At 37.7% G+C, this 21,216-nt stretch overlaps 1 protein-coding gene across 4 annotated transcripts in view; it reads right to left on the reverse strand.

Moving 5' to 3' along the window:
• Positions 1-7,952: 7,952 nt before the first annotated feature.
• Arl15 (ADP ribosylation factor like GTPase 15) overlaps positions 7,953-21,216 on the reverse strand; it is a 410,147-nt gene continuing 396,883 nt past the window's right edge. The window contains exons 5-6 of one of the 4 annotated variants that reach the window (XM_010626858.1): positions 17,432-17,631; positions 7,953-8,055 (exon numbers count right to left, since the gene is read on the reverse strand). In XM_010626858.1, coding sequence (XP_010625160.1) covers positions 17,479-17,631 — 153 coding nt within the window. In that variant the 3' untranslated portion in view covers positions 7,953-8,055; positions 17,432-17,478. Of the gene's footprint in view, positions 8,056-11,688; positions 12,570-14,852; positions 17,632-21,216 lie in introns of those variants that run through there. The other 3 variants (XM_010626857.3, XM_010626854.3, XM_033760903.1) reach the window with 3 other exon arrangements.

Consider the following 21,216-nt stretch of genomic DNA (forward strand, 5'->3'; position numbering starts at 1 on the left):
TTAGAACCCTTAGGAAATGAGTACTTCTCAGAGGTGTCTTCCAGGTGTAGCTGGATTTTGGGTTTTGAATGTGTTGCAAGATCCAACTTCTTCAATTTATTGGGGATGAGAAGTTGCTGCTTACATGAACTAGTTCCTGGTTCTTTGGTTGTATTGGGGGCCTAATATCAGCCTCCAAATGTACCTTCTAAATGTCCAAGCTGAGGGCTCATTAATAAGCAATCTCATGTAATTTGTTCTGATTTTGAAGAAAAAATTTTCCCATATGCTGTTATAAATGGCTATAACTATGGGGGTCTACGTTAAGTATTATGTTCTGGTTTTACATGTGTGGTCTCTTTCTCACCATATCTCTTCAAAATGAATATTACCCCAACTTTCCAGGTGAGGAAACCAAAATCCAATAATGTATCCAGATATTGAATGATGGAACATATCTCAAGCCAAGTCTTCTATGGTATCATACATAATCTTGCCTCCATTTCATTCTGTTGAAGAATATCCCAAAATTCTTCTGTCTCTGTTTTCTAGAAAGAGGGATGCTAAAGAGATTTTTCTCTTCTTTAGATTCTAATTATCATCATTTTCTTCCCCAGAAGAAGATAGATATCATATTTTGAAATCCCTATGTGCATGATGTGGGAGGATAAAATATATGTAACTTTAAGGGACATGGTTGCCTTGCTTTGTGTGCTTAGAAAGACATTTTATCAAACAGGTAAAATGTAACCATTTAAGAGAATAGCCTTCTCTTACAGCTCTCCTTGGCATCAGCTTTATTCTGACTCTATAGAGGCTGCTGTCTGCATGCTCAGTGGACAGGAGAAATGAGAGCCCCAGACCTCAGCTCTGAGTGCTAGGGTATGCTGATGATTATACGGTCTCCTTGAGGTGGGAATGAATTGAAAACTACAGAAGAAAATAGCTTTTCCTTCTGGCTAATAGATGAGAAGAGTCACCCCATCACATCAAAGGTACCCATGTTCATCTGCCAACAATGGAGCTGCAGCCATCCATCTGCAATGTCACCAGCTCAGCAGCCCAGCCAGCCACATCTGGAAAAGTTAAGTGAACTGCAGAGTTGACACATGTTAAGGAATGTTTTCGGCACAGCATATTGACAACAGACGAACATAGTTTTCCTCCTACTTGTATCAAACCTAGTAAGTTGTTTGAAAGTTAACAATTCAAGGTTTAGTAAGTCAGTGAAGACATTCTGTATGTTCTACTGCTAACTGCAATTCTTCAAAAAGAACCAGAAGGTTAATAAGAACTATAAACTGGGTGACCCCAGTCTACTCATAAAGGGCCCAATAGGTGTACCCTAAGAGGACAGAGGCTTTAGGAGTTTTTTCAGTCAGAACCTACCACACTATAGTTTTCTCCCCAATTTTTACAGTGTCTGAACACCATGTGTACTCTTTGAATGATAGCATGCTAGCCCTACAGAGGTCTCAGTGTCTTCTCATGGTTTGTTTTGTATGTCTCAATTTCTAATGAGCCTTTCAAAGCAGGAACCATGTCTTAAATGCTTTCTTTTTGTTTTTGTAGCTTTGGTAGTTTTAAGCAAGATCCCACGCGGAAAGCACTTCATATCAAACTTCTTTTGTTCTAATTTAGTACATAAAGACAAAGACGTAGAAAGATAATGCTTGGTAGCTATAATTTTTCTCTTCTATAAGTACCTCAAAAGAGATTCTCTTTTTTTCTATATCTTTCTCAAATATTGTTCTTACCATCCACCTACTGATGTTTTCTATTGGAATACTCATTTGGAGGTGAGAGTGAGTATTGAATCCAGTGCCTTTGCACTGAGCTACATTCCCTTATAAAATTTTTAAATTTCAGCCAGGGTCTTACTAAGTTTCTAAGTTGCCCAGGCTGGGCTTGAACTTGAGATGCTCTTGCCTCAGTGGTATATTGATGTATTATGTTATCTAAACAGACTTCAAAGGATCTCCTATGGGGGATTTGAAGAAAGAAAAGGAATTATGCAACAGGGACAAAATATCTGCTTTGCCTTTGTACAAAAGCTCAGACTCCAGGGCTAGCTCTGTGGCACATATAGCTATTCTCAGGCAGGTCTGTGTACACAAACATCCCCTCTAAAGACCTAGACAGTTTTTTTTTTTTAAATCTGAAAAGCTTTCTTTTGATAGAAAACATTTACATTTGGGTCACTGGCTCAGAGACATGCTCTCAGCTCCATGAATGGCTGAAGAAGCTCGTATTTGTCGCTTGCTATTGTTGATGGATATTGTATTTAGTATTTATTCTCCACATGAATAGCAGAGTGGTTCTAGTGTGGACTCTGGTCAGACAGCCTGGGTTTGTGCTGGCTTTACTACTTATTATGTTATTGGGCAACTCAGAAAATAAAAAACAAAATAAATCTAAAAAATAAAAAACAAGAAACAAAAAACCCCAACTCTTTATTTTACACAGGTCTGAAAGATTAAATGAGAAAATGTTTGAAGCACTCAAAAAGTATATACTATTATTATTATTTATGTTGTTATTTGAGGGGCCCAGGCAGAGGCCTTATGTAATGCCTGGCATTGGCTTCTAAACAGAACAAATGGGCTCAGTCTCATCATCCAAAAGCTCTAAATTCTTGGCTTACAGCAGTAAGTTGCTGTTGTCTTGAATAATAGTGTTGAGGGCAGAGCTGTACCAACAGTAAACCGGGGTATCCTACTTGTACTTTACCTCTGGAAAGGAAGAAGCTGGCAAACAGCTCCCAGTTCCCCAAACTGGTTGTGGAGCTGACAGTAGGTTCTGCAGCTGGGCTCTCTCACCATTCGGCAACTGCAAGCTCTGGATCTGTTGTCATTGGCTCAGCTAAAACCCACACTTCCAATTTTCACACTATCTGTAAACGTTTAATTCAAAAGGCTTTCCTATTTAATATCAAACAAGTGAGAAAAAAATTTTTATCAGCTCATTAGTGTGATGCCAGACTTCCATTGGGATATGGTGACAACTGGAGCTCAGCTGCACAGAGACCTCAGTAGGATTCCTCAAATGGCTGAATGGAGAGCAATACATCAGCCTCCTGAAATCTCCCATGCCATTTGGTTTAAATATTAAAGTTCCTTTGAGGTTAGTAAAGTATTAGAACCAGAAGAAAGGCAGGTTTACAATCTGTTAGCCTGGGATCCACATGCTCCAAGTGTCACACATATACCTCTTTTCAGCAAGAGGGGTCACTGTAGCCCCAAATCTCCCCAATTCCATTTACCAATCAGAACTGGGCTTTCACATTCCCATAAACCTTTGCCCATAGTGTAGACTCAGACGGTCCAACAGAAACATAAGGCAAGTCAAAAATAGGACTCATTACACATTCTGTAGAGGCTACACTGTTTTCTAAAAAATAAAAAGAAATAGGTGAAATGAATTTGAATAAAGTATTTTATTTATTCCAATATATCAAAAATATTATCATTTCAAGATGCTATCAATATGAAAGTGTTTAATGAGATATGTATATTTTTGTGGTACATTTTGAATGCTAGTGTGCATTTTATATTTAGAGGACACCTCAGTCAGGTCAGCCACCTTTCAAATGCTCAGTAGCTACTGTATTGGACAGGGCAGGTCTAGATTCTGGACTCAATTAATTCCATACATTGTACTACGTCCTAAAGTTGTTGGTCAGTAGTGAAAATACCCAGCAGAGCCTGAGGAAGTGTTTCAAGAGGCTGAGAAGAATTGGGAGGACACTGTGAAACAGAATCTGTCACCAGAGTTCCTTTTGAAGTGCATTTGTTTGCAATAACTTTTATAAACATCATTGCCTCTCTCTTTGTTTCACAGTTTGGGGATCCAATTTATCTCTGACGGAGGAGGCTATTATTTTCTCAGCTGCAAATCATGTTAATTAGGCAGCAGATAGATAGGAATGTGGAGTAAACAGCCTTAATACCTTTAATGCTTCTGATGACTTTTCCAGCCCCTTACTGTAGGTACTGTATTGAAGTGGGAGGGCAGCCCCCTCTTTCTGCTAAGGGTGACAAAGGCCTGACTACTGCAGGGAGGTAAGGTCATGAAAGTATGCTAAAGGGAGTTTATTTCAAAGTTGTGATCTTTGTTCTTTGCTTTTGGTTGACTTAGATAACTGGGGTTCTTGGAGATAGCAAGATATGGGGAAACTTCTGAGACAAGTCCAGCTTGAGAGGTTGTTAGGCAGAGCGGCACTTGGTTAAAGCACTGATTTCTTGTCAAGGAGTCATTGTACCAATTGCTTTTACTTATGTGACACTCCTAGTATTTAAGCATCACATCACAGGATATCTAACCAGGTCTGAGGGACAGTGAAAGGTCTATTTGTCTTTTCTAAAGTAGTAAGAAAAGGATTTTAAAGAGGAAAGAGGAGAAGCAGCAGAATGCTAAACCAATTTGAGCTGACCAATGTTAAGAGTATATTGCTGTACAAATTTAAGAGCCAGAAATTGGTCTTCATAAAACTGTCCTACCTTTTACCTACTGGAGCATCTTCTTAAATCACAAGGGTAAGGGTACTGTAGTTTGAAGCCTACTTCCAGCCACTAACATATTAGAACTATTTTCTTCAGTATGGCCCTGTTTCAACAGGGAGACACTGAAATGGGCACTCTGAACCCCAAGACTACAGGGGACTTCTGGTCTCCAAATTCAGTACATTGTCCAACTACAACTTCAGGAAGAACATGGCTGACACAGGTTGAGTTTAATAGCCCCTGGAAAAACACATTTTGTTATTCTTAGTTCACTTATTGTTCACGCTCTTCTGCCCTCTCCTGTACACAGTAGTGATGGCCACAAAAGAAAAGGTAAGCCGGGGACATTTTCAGGAAAATAGATGCACCCTGAGATCATGTTAAATGAGATAAACTGGACAAACAAGCTTAAATATCACATGGTTTCTCTTATATGAGAAACCCAAATTATAAAGAGGAAAATAAAAGATAGATAATAGGAAGTAGGGAGACATCTCTCTCAAAGGGGAAGGGGATTAAGAGATGGAGGCAGAGGAGGGAGGAGAGGGAAAGTGGAAGAAAAAAGGAATAAGGATGTGTCATGTGTATGTACCAATTGCACACAAGGAAGGTAAACACTATGTACTGCAAACTATAGTCATTTTTTTTTTAAAGGGAAAAAAAAAGTACCATGATGGTAAGTGCTGCCTAGAGAGCCTGCTGATGTCCAGATTCCTGGCTAAACCCTCACAGATATTCTGGGTTAGGAGATCTAGGACCTTGGCCCAAGATTCTGCATCTGTAGGCATATCCCGGGGGTTTTTTTTATATGCCAGGTGTCCACACACCACATCCTCTGAAGCCCTGTTGTCTGTCTGCTGGAGTAGCGCAATAGTAGTGTGTGATTTTGTTCTGTGCATTCAAAAGGTAGCACATTACTCAAGGGACTCTTGAGTAATGACCAGCCTGTCATATGAACAACTTAGGTTACAACTGGAATTTTAGTTTTAACTTACAATCAAAATGTTGAGTTATGACCTGAACGCCAACTGCTTGTGATTCCAGGTGGTCTCAGATGCAGATTTAACCCTTAAACAGCTCTGGAAGGAATGTTACAACATCCTTTCCTATGTGGGGTTATTTGAGAAATCTTGGGTTAATGTCTAAGAACACTAAAATCTGCCCATGTACAAGAGAGAAACTATGAAGGCTGTGTAGAGGAGCCTGAGCCTCTAGTAACTAACGTGAGTTACTACCAGCCCTTGAGAACAAATTGAATTTGTAAGTCAAGGGTTCGCCGTGTTATGATTTCAGAGTTGTGTTTCATCTTGGGAAATCTACCTAGGCATCTTTCTGATCAAACATCAGTAAACAACAACAACAACAAAAAATAATGAAAATGACTTTTTCCCTTAAAAAGTTTCAAAGATCACCTTAGAGGGCAGCCAGACTTTGTCCTAGATGAGCAGAGCCAAGTAATTGTTTGTGGCATTGCCCCCAGTTAGAAAGTGTCAAAGGGATTGCTGAACTCCTGTGTCCCCTTTTTTGGAGTTTTCCTATGCTTTCCACCATCTGACCTGGTCATAATTAATGATACTAAAGGTAAATGTCCTACCTTGAATTAGCATCTATAAGAGGGTATTGATTTTTGAGTGATTAGTCCAGCAGTAATGTCTGGAGAATGCCTGGCTATATTTCCTCTCAAATACAGGGAGTTAGCCAAGTGAGGAAGGTAAAGTAGGTACAGGCAACAATGTTGCACCAGTATCACCATATGGTGGAACACCAGGGTGTGAACTGCAGTAACTAGATAACTTCCCTGTATTAGCGAAAATATTGCAGTGATTGTAAGAACATTTATTAAGCACCTGTTATGTGGTAGCCCAGGTGTTAAGCTTTTATACTTAATTTCATTTAATCCATATAAAGGTCCTATTGCTAATATGAATATTCACATTTTACAGTTAAGGAAATTGAGTCTTGAAAAAGTTAATGACTTGCACAAGGTAGCAAGTGTCAGGGCCAGCAATCAAAAGCAGGTGATTTGTTTCAAAGCCCATACATATATTGAGAACAGGTCTAAGTGCAAAATGAAAATACACTGAAGGTTTGTTTCTGTTTTAAAAGCAGAGAAAAGGTGACACTGATATAAAATAAAGCTTTTCCTTTTCATTCAGGGTCTTGATTTGCCTGGCAATGGTGGTTTCTATTTGCTATTTAATGTCAAGAAAACTTAAAAATTAAAGTTCATCATAAAATCCACCACCCATCTTTATATAGTGCAATGCATGTTAGATACCAGTGGTAACTTGTATGCAAAAATCACTGAAATTACAAAATTTGTGTTTCATAGCTCATATGTGTATTATGTATGTACACAATTCACCCGTTTTTCTTTCTTGATACAATCACATTCCATCAACACCACTTTTGGCTTCTGATGAAGGAATTGCAAAGAATCAGAACAATAGCATGCCCTATCATCCTCTCCCTGTCTCATTACTTTCAGCATTAGTGGTTGGTTAATATAAAGAAGTAAAAGGGAAAGAAAGGATGCAGTGGGCTTCCTTGGATCTTTGTGTTTTTAAGTTACTGCCTTATTTCTGTATTTGAAGCTAGTTCAGGTTTGGACATCATGTTCTCTGGGGGATGTCAGTATGTACATTAATCAAATGCATGTTCCTACAGTAAAAACATCTAAGGCAATTAATTTATAAGAGAAAATATTTGGTTAGGGATATAGCTCATTATAAAGCACATGTAAGGCTATGGATTCATCCCCAGTGTTATAGGTCATATGTATATGTCCTCCCACAGCCTCATAAACTCATAGGTGAGGCTTTGGGGAGAGGGTTAGATCTTATGGGTGTGATACTCATCAGTGGGTAGAGTTTATAGCTAAATATGTGTTGAGAGGTGAAGCCTAGTCAGAGGAGGTGGGTTACCGGGAGTGTGGCCTAAAAGGTTGTATCTTCCTTCCTCTTTCCTTGATCTCTCTCTCTCTGCTTCCTGCAGCCATGCTGCCCTGCCTTGGAGCCAACCGACTACAGGCTGAAACTTTTGTAAACTGTAAGCTAAAATAATCCTTTTCTCCTTAGAGTTGTGGGTATCTGGTATTGCATCTCAGCAATGAGAAAGTGACTAAGACATGCAGCACAAAGAGGGAGAAGGAGAGAGAGGTTTATTGTGCTTACAGTTTGAAGATTCAAACGCAAGAATGGGTGGTTCTGATAAGGGCAGTGAATAGCAATAGCAAGAACACATGTGAGAGTGAACAGTCATATCTAGACATGTAGAACTAGAAAGGAGAGAGAGAGAGAAACAGGCAGAGACAGACAGACAGACACACACACACACAAACATATAGAGACAGAGAGATAAAGAATGCCCTTAAAGGCCCATAACACCTCTAAATGACCCTACCTTCATCCAAATCATAGCAGCACCTCTTACACCTAGGTATAGACACAGAATTCTTACTTTGTACTTGGCTTATGTCTTGATGAACTCCTGTGCTTTGTGGATCCATCGGAATTCTGTGCTCATGGAAAACTGCTATTTGTGACTGCACATTTACACACCTGCAAAGCTGGGCCTGCACAAAGCAATGACAAATGGAATGTCTTTGTCACTTTGCTGGAGGGGAGCAAAATACAACTGCATCTTGAAATACGCTGTTCCAGGTTATCTACCTCAGCAGTGCAGCTACGCAGCCTCAGGTATCAATTCCTGTCCACTTTATTTGCTGATGAGTTTATTGGTCTAAAATTATCCTCCATTAAACTGCAGTGTGTATTCTAGACTTTTGGAACATTTCATGGGTGGGGGGAAGCAGTACCTGCAGAACCCCCATCTCATCTATGAGCGTCAGGGGTTCAGCCAACCACATCTGAGACAATCCCTTCCTGTCTTCATTGTTTGGGATGTTGTGGCTCTGAAGTAATAGAAAGCCCAGTAGGTTCCTTTAAGCAAGCAAGGCAAGGAGGCTGGTTTTCAAGATCTCCCCTCAGTACTTCAACCCCTCAGTTTGGCCTTAGTAATTTTATTGTTGTTCCCTTTGTCAAACATTATCCTGCCTTGCCTTTCATCCTAACACATTTGTCTACCTACGACTTGCAACTACTAGAACTTTCCCTTGCCAACCCACTGTCTCTTTTTCCAAATGATTCTTTTGATTACACCACTCTCTTTTCTTTGAAACCTTCAGTGGCCCCTTGATTCTATCTCATTTCCTTATCCTGGCATTGAAGGCACTCCACAACCTGACTTGAACTTACTTTTCCCTTTGTACTTTCATTTTTTAAAAAAATCTGGGCAAGAGACTAACATGTATGTTCTTTCCCGCATTTCTGATTAAACTCTATCTTTCCTTCATCTCCCTCCTTTCACACTTTCTGCACCTGGACGCATTACAAGTACATGGCACTTATTTATAAAGCTTTCCGCTCCATATCTACCCTGTGGTCAATATCAAATAACGTAAGAGGAAAGAGTTTGAGTAACAATTTTGTATGCAGAATTAAAACATTGGGCACCTCTTCTGCTTCCCCAGAAAATAACCAAAGCTATTATTTCTTTAAAGCCCAGCTATAATGCAAGTTATCACAAAAGCACATTAAAGATTTCATTTTTTACTTATTAAATCAGGAAAAATTAAAACAATTCAGTATGTACATTCACAAGGAACCGGCATCTAGTCATCGGTGGGAGCTGTGAATAGATATAGCTTAGGAAGGCAGTTTCAGAATCCCCTTAAAATGTTTATACATTTTGGCCTAGTAATTCTATTTAGATCCTGTAATTCTATGGAATTCCTGTATTTATTCTATAAAAGATAATTAAGAAATGTGCACAAATATTCTCATACAAAGACATTTAGAAGAGAAATCTAAATGTCCAACAATGGGGAACTAGTGAAACAATGGTACTTAAAATTGCTAGGCAGCCATTAAAAATCATGTTTTAGGAAAAATTCAAGAACACAAATGCACTTTATATGTATGGTACTGCTTAATCACATGATGACCCTTTAAAGTATATTATCTTTACTATAGATTAGAAAACTGAAACACAGACATTTAAAATAATTTGTCCAGGGTCATGTGACTTGTGTGGCGTAAAACAAAACCCTAAGCCAGTTATGCTAAACTCCAAAAACTAGAATTAGTCACTGTTACAAACTTCTTTCTTGGAACTGAGACACAAATTTTAAGTGGTGATTAACATGTCAGACTGATATTCATTTTATTTTTTTAATCTTTAGTTTTTACTATTCTGCCATCTTACGATAGTTTATATTTGCACATTCTTAATAATGATGTTTTTGGACATTTAGAGATCCTCTTCCTCTGTGAAATGCCTGTTCAAGTCCCTTGATAATGTTTCCATAAAATTGATATTTTCTCATTAAGTTGCAGGAGTTGTAAATGTATTCTGGCAGCACACTTGGTTTTCATTGTAAATATTTTCTAGTCTGCAGCTTACTTCTACTCTTTTCATGCTTTCTTTCAACAACTTCTCAAGGAAAATGTTAATTACACACCCAGAAGCGGAAACCAGGTCACACAAACATGACACCATCATTTGGATTCAGTGGTTATCACCCATGGCCAATCTTGTTTCATCATTAACCCTATCTACTTCTGCTCCTCTTTCTACCTAGGTAATTTTGAAGTAAATTGTTAGCATCATAATATTTTATTCATAAATGTCAGCATGCATCAGTAATAGTTTTCTTTAAAAATATTCAATTTTATTACCACACTTGAGATTATAACAAATACTCCTTATTTGTAAAATATTGTGTTGAATTTTTTTCTCCAATTATCTCAACTTTTACTTTTACATTCCAGTGTTTTGAACAAAATCCAAGTAAAGTTCAAACTCTGCAATTGCTTTAGAGCTCCTGAGACTCTTTTGATCTACTGCTTTGTTTCCATTTTCCTTCTTGCCATTTATTTAAGAAACTTCCTCATTGGATAGCCAAATTTCCAAAGGTCTGGATTTTAATTACTTCATTACTATTTCTGTACTTTCTATGAATTGTTAGATCTAGAAGATTCATCAGTTTCAGATTCAATTTTTTTATAAGAATACTTTCTACATGGTATTGCACACTTTTATTGGAAGCACGTAATGCCTGCTTGCTTCTTTCTTAGTGATATTAGTTAGTCTTTGCTTAGACCCATTATTGTGCACAGACATCCAATTGTAACCCATACATTTTACTTAATCTCTAGTATTATATGATTTCATTGGATCCTGCTGTTTATCTAAAAATTTGAATGATGTTAAAAGTTGACAAAATGAATGGGAATAGAAAGACTTCGGTACCTGTTCATTTTGAATTCTTATCTGGATATTCTGGCTGGCCAACTGTAAAGGAAGGTTATGGTATTCTAAGAAGTACATTCAGCATGGCACTTGGGGCTGGTAAAAGGTGTTTATGTGTTCTTGTAAATGTAAATGGTGTTGGAATAAATCATGCAAATGTGTTCTAAAAACATTAACTCTTGGTAAAGGAATCACTTTGATTAAGGATCCTGTAGAGATAAACAATGGGTCCCTCCAACCTCCTAACCTCATTGAGGGAAAAATGTGACAGCTCTTGAAATCTAGGTAAAACTCTGTGTTACCTGGCTAAGTTAAAAAAAAAAAAAAACAACAAAAAACAGAGGTTTATGTAGCTGTCAGGTTCCTGCCCCTGCTCAGGCATATGAACTATGGCATGCTTTTATACAATAGCCTGTGCTGCTGGGTAGAATAAACACAAGATTGCTACAGAGCAAGACTTTTCCTCTTCGAGAATCAACATTCAATATTTCCAATAAAGATCTTTTGTTCCATCCCCAGACAGAAAGATGAGACACAGATACTCTAAAGAAGGAGGTAAAGTCCTTTGGATATAGGGAAGAAGATGAAAAGAACAGTAGGTAATTGACAGAATTTGGTTTTGCACTTTGGAAGCACTTTTGTATGCCAGACACATGCTTCATTGTTGTGGCAGTAAAATAGAATAAAAGGTGCTAGCTTTACAGGGTTCTATTTGGAAAGATGCTAAAAAAGAGACAAAGCCTTTTCTATGTTATGTTTAGATTCCTAGTTTTATTAATGCTTTCAAAAGAAGCATTCAAACACAATTCTAAATTAGAAGAGTTGAAAGCCAGGATTTAGAACCCACAACAACTATTTTAAAATCTAGAGTCTCAATATGCAATTTTAATGAAATGTAACCCCCTATCTCTAGGCTCACAGAAACAGTACAATTTACCCAATGTTGCAGGAATTAAAGTCCTGCAAAAACAGGACTAAGCCTATCATTTACTGCTAGCAATCAACACAATGCTTGGTATAGAGTAAGCATTCAACAAAAATATTAGGTGAACAAAATCTCTGAAACTGAAACAAAGTCCTAATTGCTAAATAAATCCTAAAAAAGGACAATGGTAAGCTGAATCTTGATTTGTCATTTGAAAAATCTTGTTGAAGCTACTTAGTAAGAGTTGGGTCGATACTCCTCTTGTCTAGAAAGTTGTAAAACAACTGGAGAAGGTCCAGAGCCAAACCTGACTTGCTGCAGATTACAGAGAATGACAAGCAGATTTACTGTTTGCATTCCTGTCTTTGCCTTTTGGTGAGCAGTTTCCGTTCCAACAAAGTCTTCTGATTTTTAAGTTACTCTGATATTTATGTCTAATGATTTACTCATATTGTGCCAGTTTAGCCTTTGGGGTGTTCCTTGACATGCATTTTTGGATTGCCTTTTACGTATATTATACACAAATTGGCCTGAAATCATTCCTCCTAGTGTGAGCCTCTCAGGTAAGAATTGTGGTTTCATTTCTTGCTCTAGAAACAGCCTTCTTCCCAGACTCTGCTTAAAACCAACCACCCCCACCCGCACGTCTTCTGTAAGCTTGTCCAGACACGGGGAACATCGTTAGGCCAGGTCTTCCAGTCATTCCATTGCTTGGAAAGCAATCATTTATAGGCGTTTGGTGTTTTGTCTGACATCCGTTTGATGGTGGAGCTCCAGCCTTTGTCTCAATGAATCACTTGTCAGTGAAGGTTGTGGCAATGAAGGTTGTCAGTGAAGGCTGGATTTCACACCTAAAGGAAGGGGTGCCTGTAATGTAAGTGATCTTAGGCTTTTTGAAAGGCCACAGGGCACTCTCTCTACCCCATCCAATGAGAATACAGGAAAATAAGGGAGACTGGGAACCTGGTGCTTATTTTGATTTGTCTCTATAGCCCCATAGTCATGCTTTCTTCTCTGGGGAACACAGTGACAACTCACCTCCATAGCTGGAATGTTGCTATTAGAAAGAACCACATTAAAATATTTGTGTGGAATATTTTCAGAGCATCAGCTAGAATTAAGGGAGAGATCTTTGAAAAAGAAATGAGAAAAAAGAGAGTGAGAGTTTCACCATTCCTTGGTAGTTTATAAAAGCCTGCTTTTTTTAAAGGGGAATTTTGATGGCTGGATCCATGTTGGTTCATGCCTAGCTAGAGCAGCAGGGGAAGAAAGGAGTCAAGAAGTAGACAGGGTTATAAAGCTCAGTGAGATTAGTAAAGCATTAAGTCTAAGCAATCCTTTATTCTCCAGAGTATCAGTGCCTCAAGAAGATGTGTTTAACAAGTAAAGTTGGTTTGAAAACCATAAGGCCTACAGTAGGCCCTTGTAAGAAATATGTTGTTCATATAGTGTTCCACAGAAACACTCATGTGCCATCTGAGAACTTGAGTTTAGCAAGAAAGGGAAGTGGGATACTTGGCCTGAAAATACCACAGGCCACCTTTCTAAGCCAAGACCCAGTGAACAGAGCATGCGTCATGGCGTAGAGATTGAATGGCAGATGAGACTGTGGAGGAAAATGGATAGAAAATCATGAACTTTCTACTTCATTGTTTTTGTAAGGACAAAAAAAAAAAAAAAAAGGACGCGATAAAGGTTGATGCGGGGAGATTCTTCTTGGTGATTTTCAAGCTTTTTTGCCTAGGTTTTACAGAAAGTCACATTAGGAAGAGGTTGTCACAGACAAACTCCCAGGATGGTAAGACAGAATTTCTAGATCTGATGAAACAATGGATAGGAGGGGAATTTTTTAAAGTTTTAATTCAAAGAGAATAGGAAAGAGAAGGGGAACTGATATCTCATCTAAGCCTTGTGAGTCTTACAAGGGACCATTTTCAAGTACCTAAATTAGTACAAAGGAGTGGGGGCAGGGTAAAGTGCCAAAACTTGGGCTCATCAGTCACTTCATGCATCTGAGCTGGAAAACATTTAGCTCTGAGATGCAAATCATTTAATCACACTGACTCACTGAGGACCAAAAGCTGTGAACCCTTGGGAGCCAGGAATTCCCAACCTGATGTGGTAATACATTTCACAGCATGAACTTCAGATCTCCAACCCAGGCTGCAGAACAAGAAAAGACAGAGACCTGATATTCTAGTTTCTGCATAACAAAGACAAACCCTCCCTTTCAAACACACTGAAAATGAGGGATCCCAAAGGGCACCTCTCACTTCCACCCCCACCTCCCCATACATACCTTTTTACTGTGACTATTTGCTCCATTAGGTCAGGAGGTTAATGAAAACACACTTTAAAATTATAAAGAAGATGAAGTAAGGCACGAATATTGGATTTTCATGAGTATAAATATGCAATCTGGACATGAAGAAAACTACAGTTGCTTCAGAATCATAAAGTTCTGTTAATACCTGTTGGGTAAGTCTGAGATGTTTGAAAAAGTGGATAGCTGTTCCTTCCCTACCATAGAAATAAGACTGAGAATGCAGGTCAATCCCTGCTTAGAAGTAAAGTGTTGTAAATTCTCTGCACAGTCAAAGAATAAAGGTCAGGATAATATTACATTTGGGACCAAACAGGAGTTAGGATTTGCATTTTTCATCTTCTATTAAGTATTTTTTTTCTGCCATTCCTTTTTCTTTCTTCTATCCACTTATTATTTGATTTTACTTTCCTACTCTCTTTTATAGATTATTCTTATTTGTAAGAAGAAAAAAACCCTATAGATATATAATATTTTTTTCCAGTCAATCAAAACTACCTACTAATTTCCTAAGGGATTCAATCACCATTGAAAGAAATAGTTGCCAAACAGAGCTACTCTTAGAAAGTTGCTTCTATGGCCAGAATTATAAAATGATCCTTTGAAGGATGACACTTTAACATCTAAAACTTGTTCACTTATTCTGAAGGAACAGCTTCCTGAAAGTGAACTGCTGCTGAGGGTAAACGAAATGGAAGACAATTGGTTATTTTTTTAAGGTTTTCAAAATGGCTTGATAGAAATGCAAATTAATCTATTTTGACCCCAAAGCAGCAAAGCTTATTTTGAAGACTTACATAGGAGGCACAAATGTAAACAGAAGCCTGGGACTCCCAAATGTTAATGGCCAAAGGAGTCAGTCTGAAAACATCAGTTCTACTCAGCATTTATTTTCATTTGATGATACCGGGAATCATATATAAATCAAGGACAATAACAAGTTCTTCTTGTTTGGCAAATGCCCACATGAATTTGTTAATCCTTAATATAGATACAGTATTTTTAATAGAAAGACAGGGCAATATGGCAGTTAATAGCAACTGATACTGTAAACTACAGTAGGTACAAAGTTTTATATAAATTAATTGCCATTTTAAAAAGGCAACTGCTGTAGCTAAGAAGGTACAAAAACTGGTAACTTCCATAAATATAACAAGAAGCTAATTGAAGAAATACACAACAGACTGTTTTCCCTATATAATATTTGAATATGCAAACTAAGACACCTGTGGCACTTTACTGGAAAGTAGGAATAGGACACACACCCCCCTCCTGGCTTCCACCCCCCAACAAGGCCCCACCCCTCCCCCACATGGATTTCCAAAACGTGGCAAATTCTAGGGTTACAAGGACAGGATGCTGCTCTGAAAGCAGCAAGACAGCGAGCTCCGACCTGCTAGACAAAGAAGGAGCCTTATTGACAGTTGTAAAGCATTAGGCGTCAGACAGAAACTTGTCAAAAACAGCTGTTGTTGGGTACTGATTGATAATGTTTTCATTCTGACGGCTGAGACACTGCAGACAGTCTTGGGTCTGAGGAGAAGCCCATCACTGGCGCACACATGAACACACACAGACAACGGGAAGTCATTTAACAGATGGCTTGGGCACACTGAGCCACAGTATCTTTAAAAAGACAACATTTTACATTTAATGAACTTGCAGGGAAAGCAAGGCCTAATAATCACTTATTGTTTCATAGAAGATGAGCACAATAGGACAAAATAAAAACAGGAATTGTGCAACTGATCATTGGAATAGAAGTTCTGTGCTACTCACGGATTGCATGGTGTTAGAAATATTCAAGGAAATTGCAGACAAAATTGTATATACTGTGGATCTTTTGGGATCCTTGACAGTGGAAGGGGAGCATAAAGAAATGTTGGATGTTTCAAAGGTGATGATGTCATTAAAATCCATTTATAAATATAAATCACAAAACTGTCTTTGAATGATGTGAAGAGTCTGAAGTATACTGGCTGGGGAGAATTACCAGGTTTGATGTCATCTTTTAACACAGTAGGAGTCTGTGGTATTTGGGTATCAGTCTACACTACTTAAAAATTACAAGTATGTTTTTTACTGCTCAGGTGTAGGGAGCAGTTTTCTATCATTTGGCCACTTAGTATTTTAATAAGTGGTCAAATGTCTAGAAAATGTGCCAAAGAATATTTCATCTATGAACCTCAATATCCATAGATTATTCCTGATTTAGAAAAGGTCAAAGGCATTAAACCTTATTAAAACTACATTTATCTCCACGCAGTTTTATCATTTAATAACATGGAAAAAATTAGTTCCAAAGACTGAATTCAGGCCCTCAAATTATTTACCTGCTGCAGCTCCAGCATATTTTAAAGGGCACATTGAAACCCCTGAAAATAGAGGTTTAGAATAGAAATACTGATAGACCTTTAATTACTAGTTGGAGGCTTTAACAGACTCCATTAAACTACATTAGCACTTAATGAATAAATATACAGATGATTTTTGTCTTTGATATCTTTGTCAAATCCATTCCAGCTTAAACCCAAATAAGTAAAAACTATACTTTGCTTGGCTATTTTAAAATTTTAATCTATTATTTAAAAAATTATTTTCTCTATTTCTAACACTTGAATTTTAGAAAAAAAAGGCATGTATATTATGTTGCAGCTTGATTTAATGAAGACTAATTATTCCACTAAAAATATTTGAGGACACAATTAAATGTAATTAATAATGCATGCATTGTGCCGAAACTGCCTTCAACTCCTCAAAATCTAAAACAGTGTCTTTGCTCTTAAAAGAGGGAATAAAGTGAGACCTCAGATATAATCAAGGAAACATTGTGCATCTGGTCTTTAAGTTCTTCAAGGCTAAATTTACTATGGCAGGATATTCCTTTATGATACAATGATAAAGGAAAATTTTTGGTACTCACTTTTCACTCATACTCTATAGGGTGAGTATATAAAAAGGCAAATAAGAGTAAAAAAAAAAAAACAAAACAAAACAGAAAAACGACATACATATTATGTGGCATCTCAGTGACACAATACTTCACTCCCAAACCAGGGAAAATTCGTCAAGGTACTGAGTCTTTCTTAGTTCGTCCATCATAAGGGATTTGATTTCTGTGAGCCATGAATTCCATCCATTTTTGCACAAAGTATAAAAGAGATGCACAGAACAACAGAAGGAAGAGACAGGCGGTGAAGATAATTAGTGGTAAACAGAGAATAAATTCTCTCTCAGTAGTGTACTTGACATTAATGCTGATGATAATTCACCTGACTTACAGAATATTCACTTTAACAGAGAGAAGAGAGCCTGAAATAACTAGCAGGAAATAGATAGTGGAGTCATGATAGTCCTAATAACAATATAAAATTAAAACAAGAAACTAACATGATAGGTTCAAGGCCTTTTAGGAACTCGCTTTTTTTCTGCTAGATTCACATTCTCATAGCTTCATGGTCTTTTTCTTCTAACAAACTTATCAGCTGAGAGAAGCTGTCTTTCAGCACATCCATGTCATCCAGCGAGCAGGGCTGCAGAATCCAGCGTTTTCCTCGTGCAAGTGGTTCAAGTTCAAAATATTTTTTGATCTTGAAAAAAAAAAAAGACAGGTGTATTATTAATTATATTAGAAAATTTCTCATACCAAAATTGTGAGTGATGAAGTTGGGGTATTTCAAGGAGAATTTATATGAATTATCATGTCCAGGGTTTTCTAGAATTCTATCCATAACTGCTGTTTTGATGGGGGATTAGATGCTGTGACCTGAGAGTGTTTTCTTTAGGGTAGGCTGATCTGCTTGCAAGACACCATTCCATTTATCCCCTCAACAGCGGGAGGTCTAATGCAGTCTCTGTCACATGTCACAGTAAAGTACAGACACTTTAAAGTTTCTACTTTTTAAATTTTCTTTTTGTTTTGAGTCCAAGTTTTATTAAGTCATCAAGTTGAGGTGCCTGAGTTTGAACTTGTGATCCTCTTGCCTCAGCCTCCCAGAGTGCTGGGATTATAGGAGTGTGTCAACGTGCCTGACAAAAAGTTTCCATATAATGAAAACAATGCTAGCAAAATACCATTTTACCATCTGAGACTGATGAATTATTAAATCAGTGAGAAACCCAGGTGTGGTGTTGCACGCCTACAATCCCAGCACTTACTTGGGAGGCTGAGACAGGATTGCTGTGAGTTTGAAGCCTGGGTTACACAGTGAGTTCAAGGGGGACTGGTGATCTCTCAAAGGATATAATAAAGTCCAAACCTCATAAAGCCCTTCATTCAGACATACTAAATCACGCAAGAACAGAACTTTGTATTTATGGTCCAGCAAAGTTTTATAGAACATAAAAGGTAGTATGTAGCAACAGCAGAAGAGATGCTGTTCAAACATATTTTTGGCCAACAAATTCCATTTGTTAACCAGGCGTGGTGGTGCACGCCTGTGATCCCAGCACTTGGGAGGCTGAGGCAGGAGGAACACTGAGAGTTCAAGACCAGCCTGGGCTACACAGTGAGTTCCAGGTCAGTCTCAACTACATAGTGATACTGTCTCAAAAAATAAAAAGAACAGGGCCGGGGATTTAACTCAGTGGTTCCGCGGCCTGCCTCGCTAGCACAAGGACCCGAGTTCAATCCTGGGTACCCCCCACCAAAAACAAACAAACAAACAAAAAAGAACAAACAAATTTGTCGAACGAATTGCAGGTGCCATGTGCCATCCCCAAATATGGTTTCATTTTGCATGTACTATTATAAGCACTTAAAAGTACAGTTACCATCCAAACGGATATTAATGTATGTGTACATTTTTCATATGAGCAAAAAGACAGATGTGCATATATATGAAATATTATTTTTATGCTCATTTAGGAATCATGAAGACATTTACATTTTATAGTTTAAGTGTGCCCCCAAGTTTTTCTGCACAATAACTAATTCACAATAAATACAAATTTTAAATGAAGCCTGTGAGAATTAAAAGGACCCTCATTACTTCTGCTTCTGAAGAGTAATGGGAATTTTATTTATGGATCAGAAAATGGGTTTACAACCTCAAAGCTATTTTTTTACCCAATATATTTCACAAATCATGTTAAGATAATTATTTTGTTGAAAATACAACTGCACTTATTTAGTTTATGTTCATTAGGGGTCGGAAAACAACTTACTTCCAAATGAATCTGAAACTGCTTGGTGATAACCAATACTAGACACAAGCCCTGACACATGTAGGAAGAAACTACCAATCAGCTGATCAGGAAGCTCTTTGCCAGCAGGACTGGGGAGTTGCAAGGAGAAAGTGGGAAAGAACATAAATAAGAGATGTTGGTCTCCTTGTTTCTTCCACAAAGTGAAGTTTCAGAATGTACTACTGAGCACAGAAACTGAGACTGCTATGTTTATGATACATTGTGTGTACTACTCAAGATTGAATCCAGGGCCTTTGTTCTGAGCTACAATCTCCAACACTTTTTAATTTTTAATTTTGGGTTGGGGTTTTGTGAAATCCTTAAGTTGCCCAGCTGGTCTTAAACTTTCCATCTTACCTCAGCCTTCCAGAATGCTAGGGTTACCAGTGTGCACCACCCCCTATGCCTGGCTGCATTTTGGTATTTGATCCATAATGCCTCCCATCATATGAAGAACAGCACGTCATACCCAAAATTTGGTACATAAAGGAAGTTGTACCTTTGCCACATTTTATAACTTCAATTCCAAGAGGAGAGCGTTTTAATTACTGCTAATAACTGGGAATCAGTTGTGAGATATTCAGTAATATTAAGACAAAAAAAAAAACACAAGCCAGTAAGTGTATCTCATTAACAATATTAAAAATTTAATTGGTTGAGTACATTTACAGATTATATGCAACAATGTTGCATTTAAATTATCACAAAATATATTAGTAATCTGTGATAATCTGCATAACCAGCCAGAAACAAAAAGTGAGGGTCAGCTATCCATTAGGTAGGTTTCTAAGCAACTAAATATATAGTCCACCATGAGACATACTCGGAAGAAAATAAAGATGTCTGTAGGCAGATATGTTCCAAAAGTTGTTTCACTATATTTTAAACAGGAGACGCAATGGAAGCTGTGATAACACGGTGATCATTGGATAAATGATCCTAGTGGTGTTAAACTGAGAAATATGGCTTGGTAACTTGAGATTTTTCAGATCTGTAACCTAAATGGGTACTGGAATGGCCATATTTACCCCACCAGTAGTCAAAGGATTCTATACAATTTATAATCAATTTAAAAACAAAATTTGGCAATATTATAATACTCAAAGAATAGAGTGACTGCTGCTGGAATATTGTTTTTCATTACTAAGTTTCATTCAGTATTTTTTTTTTCCCCCGGTACTGGGGATCGAACTTGGGACCTTGTGCTTGCAAGGCAATCAGCAGAACAAATGAGCTAAATCCCCAGACATTTTTAAATGCAGTATATTAGAAGGAACGATGAAGACTTAATGCTGAAATTTTGATTCTTTAGTAGGACAGACAACATTTTTATTTTGTTTTCTTATATTAAACTGAACTTCAAATTCTATTTCCCCAGTATTATTATTATTATTATAAAAATTACTCTCAGTCACATCTGACTAGTTTACTGCTACTTTTTTGTCCTTATATATACTATATCATTTTAAAGAATGTTTTAAAGTTGACCAACATAAACAACATACTCACAGCTGACCACTGCTTTTAAAATGTAAAAACTGCCTATAACTCAAGGATCTGCTTTTTATGATGAAGATAAAAATTTGAAGGACATGTTCTTATCTGAAGATAAAAATTTTAGGTAGCATTAGAGAAAACAAACATTTTGGATACTTCTATGAAATGTTTGAATGTCATGGTTAGCTGGAAACTGCTGGAAAAAGGAGACAGTGATTGTCTCACACTGGCTTTGGAGACAGCACTGGGGAGAATGACATCAGAATACAGCTGCCTGGCAATCTGTAGTCATTTGGCTATTTTCAGGAAGCCACAGAGAGCAGGCATTTGTTAGTAGCCATGTGTCCACCCTAGAGATAGGAAAACAAAGCCAGCGTAAGTAGCCAACCTATTTTAGCTATGTCAGTCCTTCTTCACTTGTGCCACTGTAGGGTGATCACCATTACTGCATTCTTTACTCATATAATACATTAACTATATTTCTCCCCCCC

Source organism: Fukomys damarensis, unplaced genomic scaffold, assembly GCF_012274545.1.
Source record: "Fukomys damarensis isolate Sample0158 unplaced genomic scaffold, DMR_v1.0_HiC HiC_scaffold_1, whole genome shotgun sequence".
NCBI lineage: Eukaryota > Metazoa > Chordata > Mammalia > Rodentia > Bathyergidae > Fukomys > Fukomys damarensis.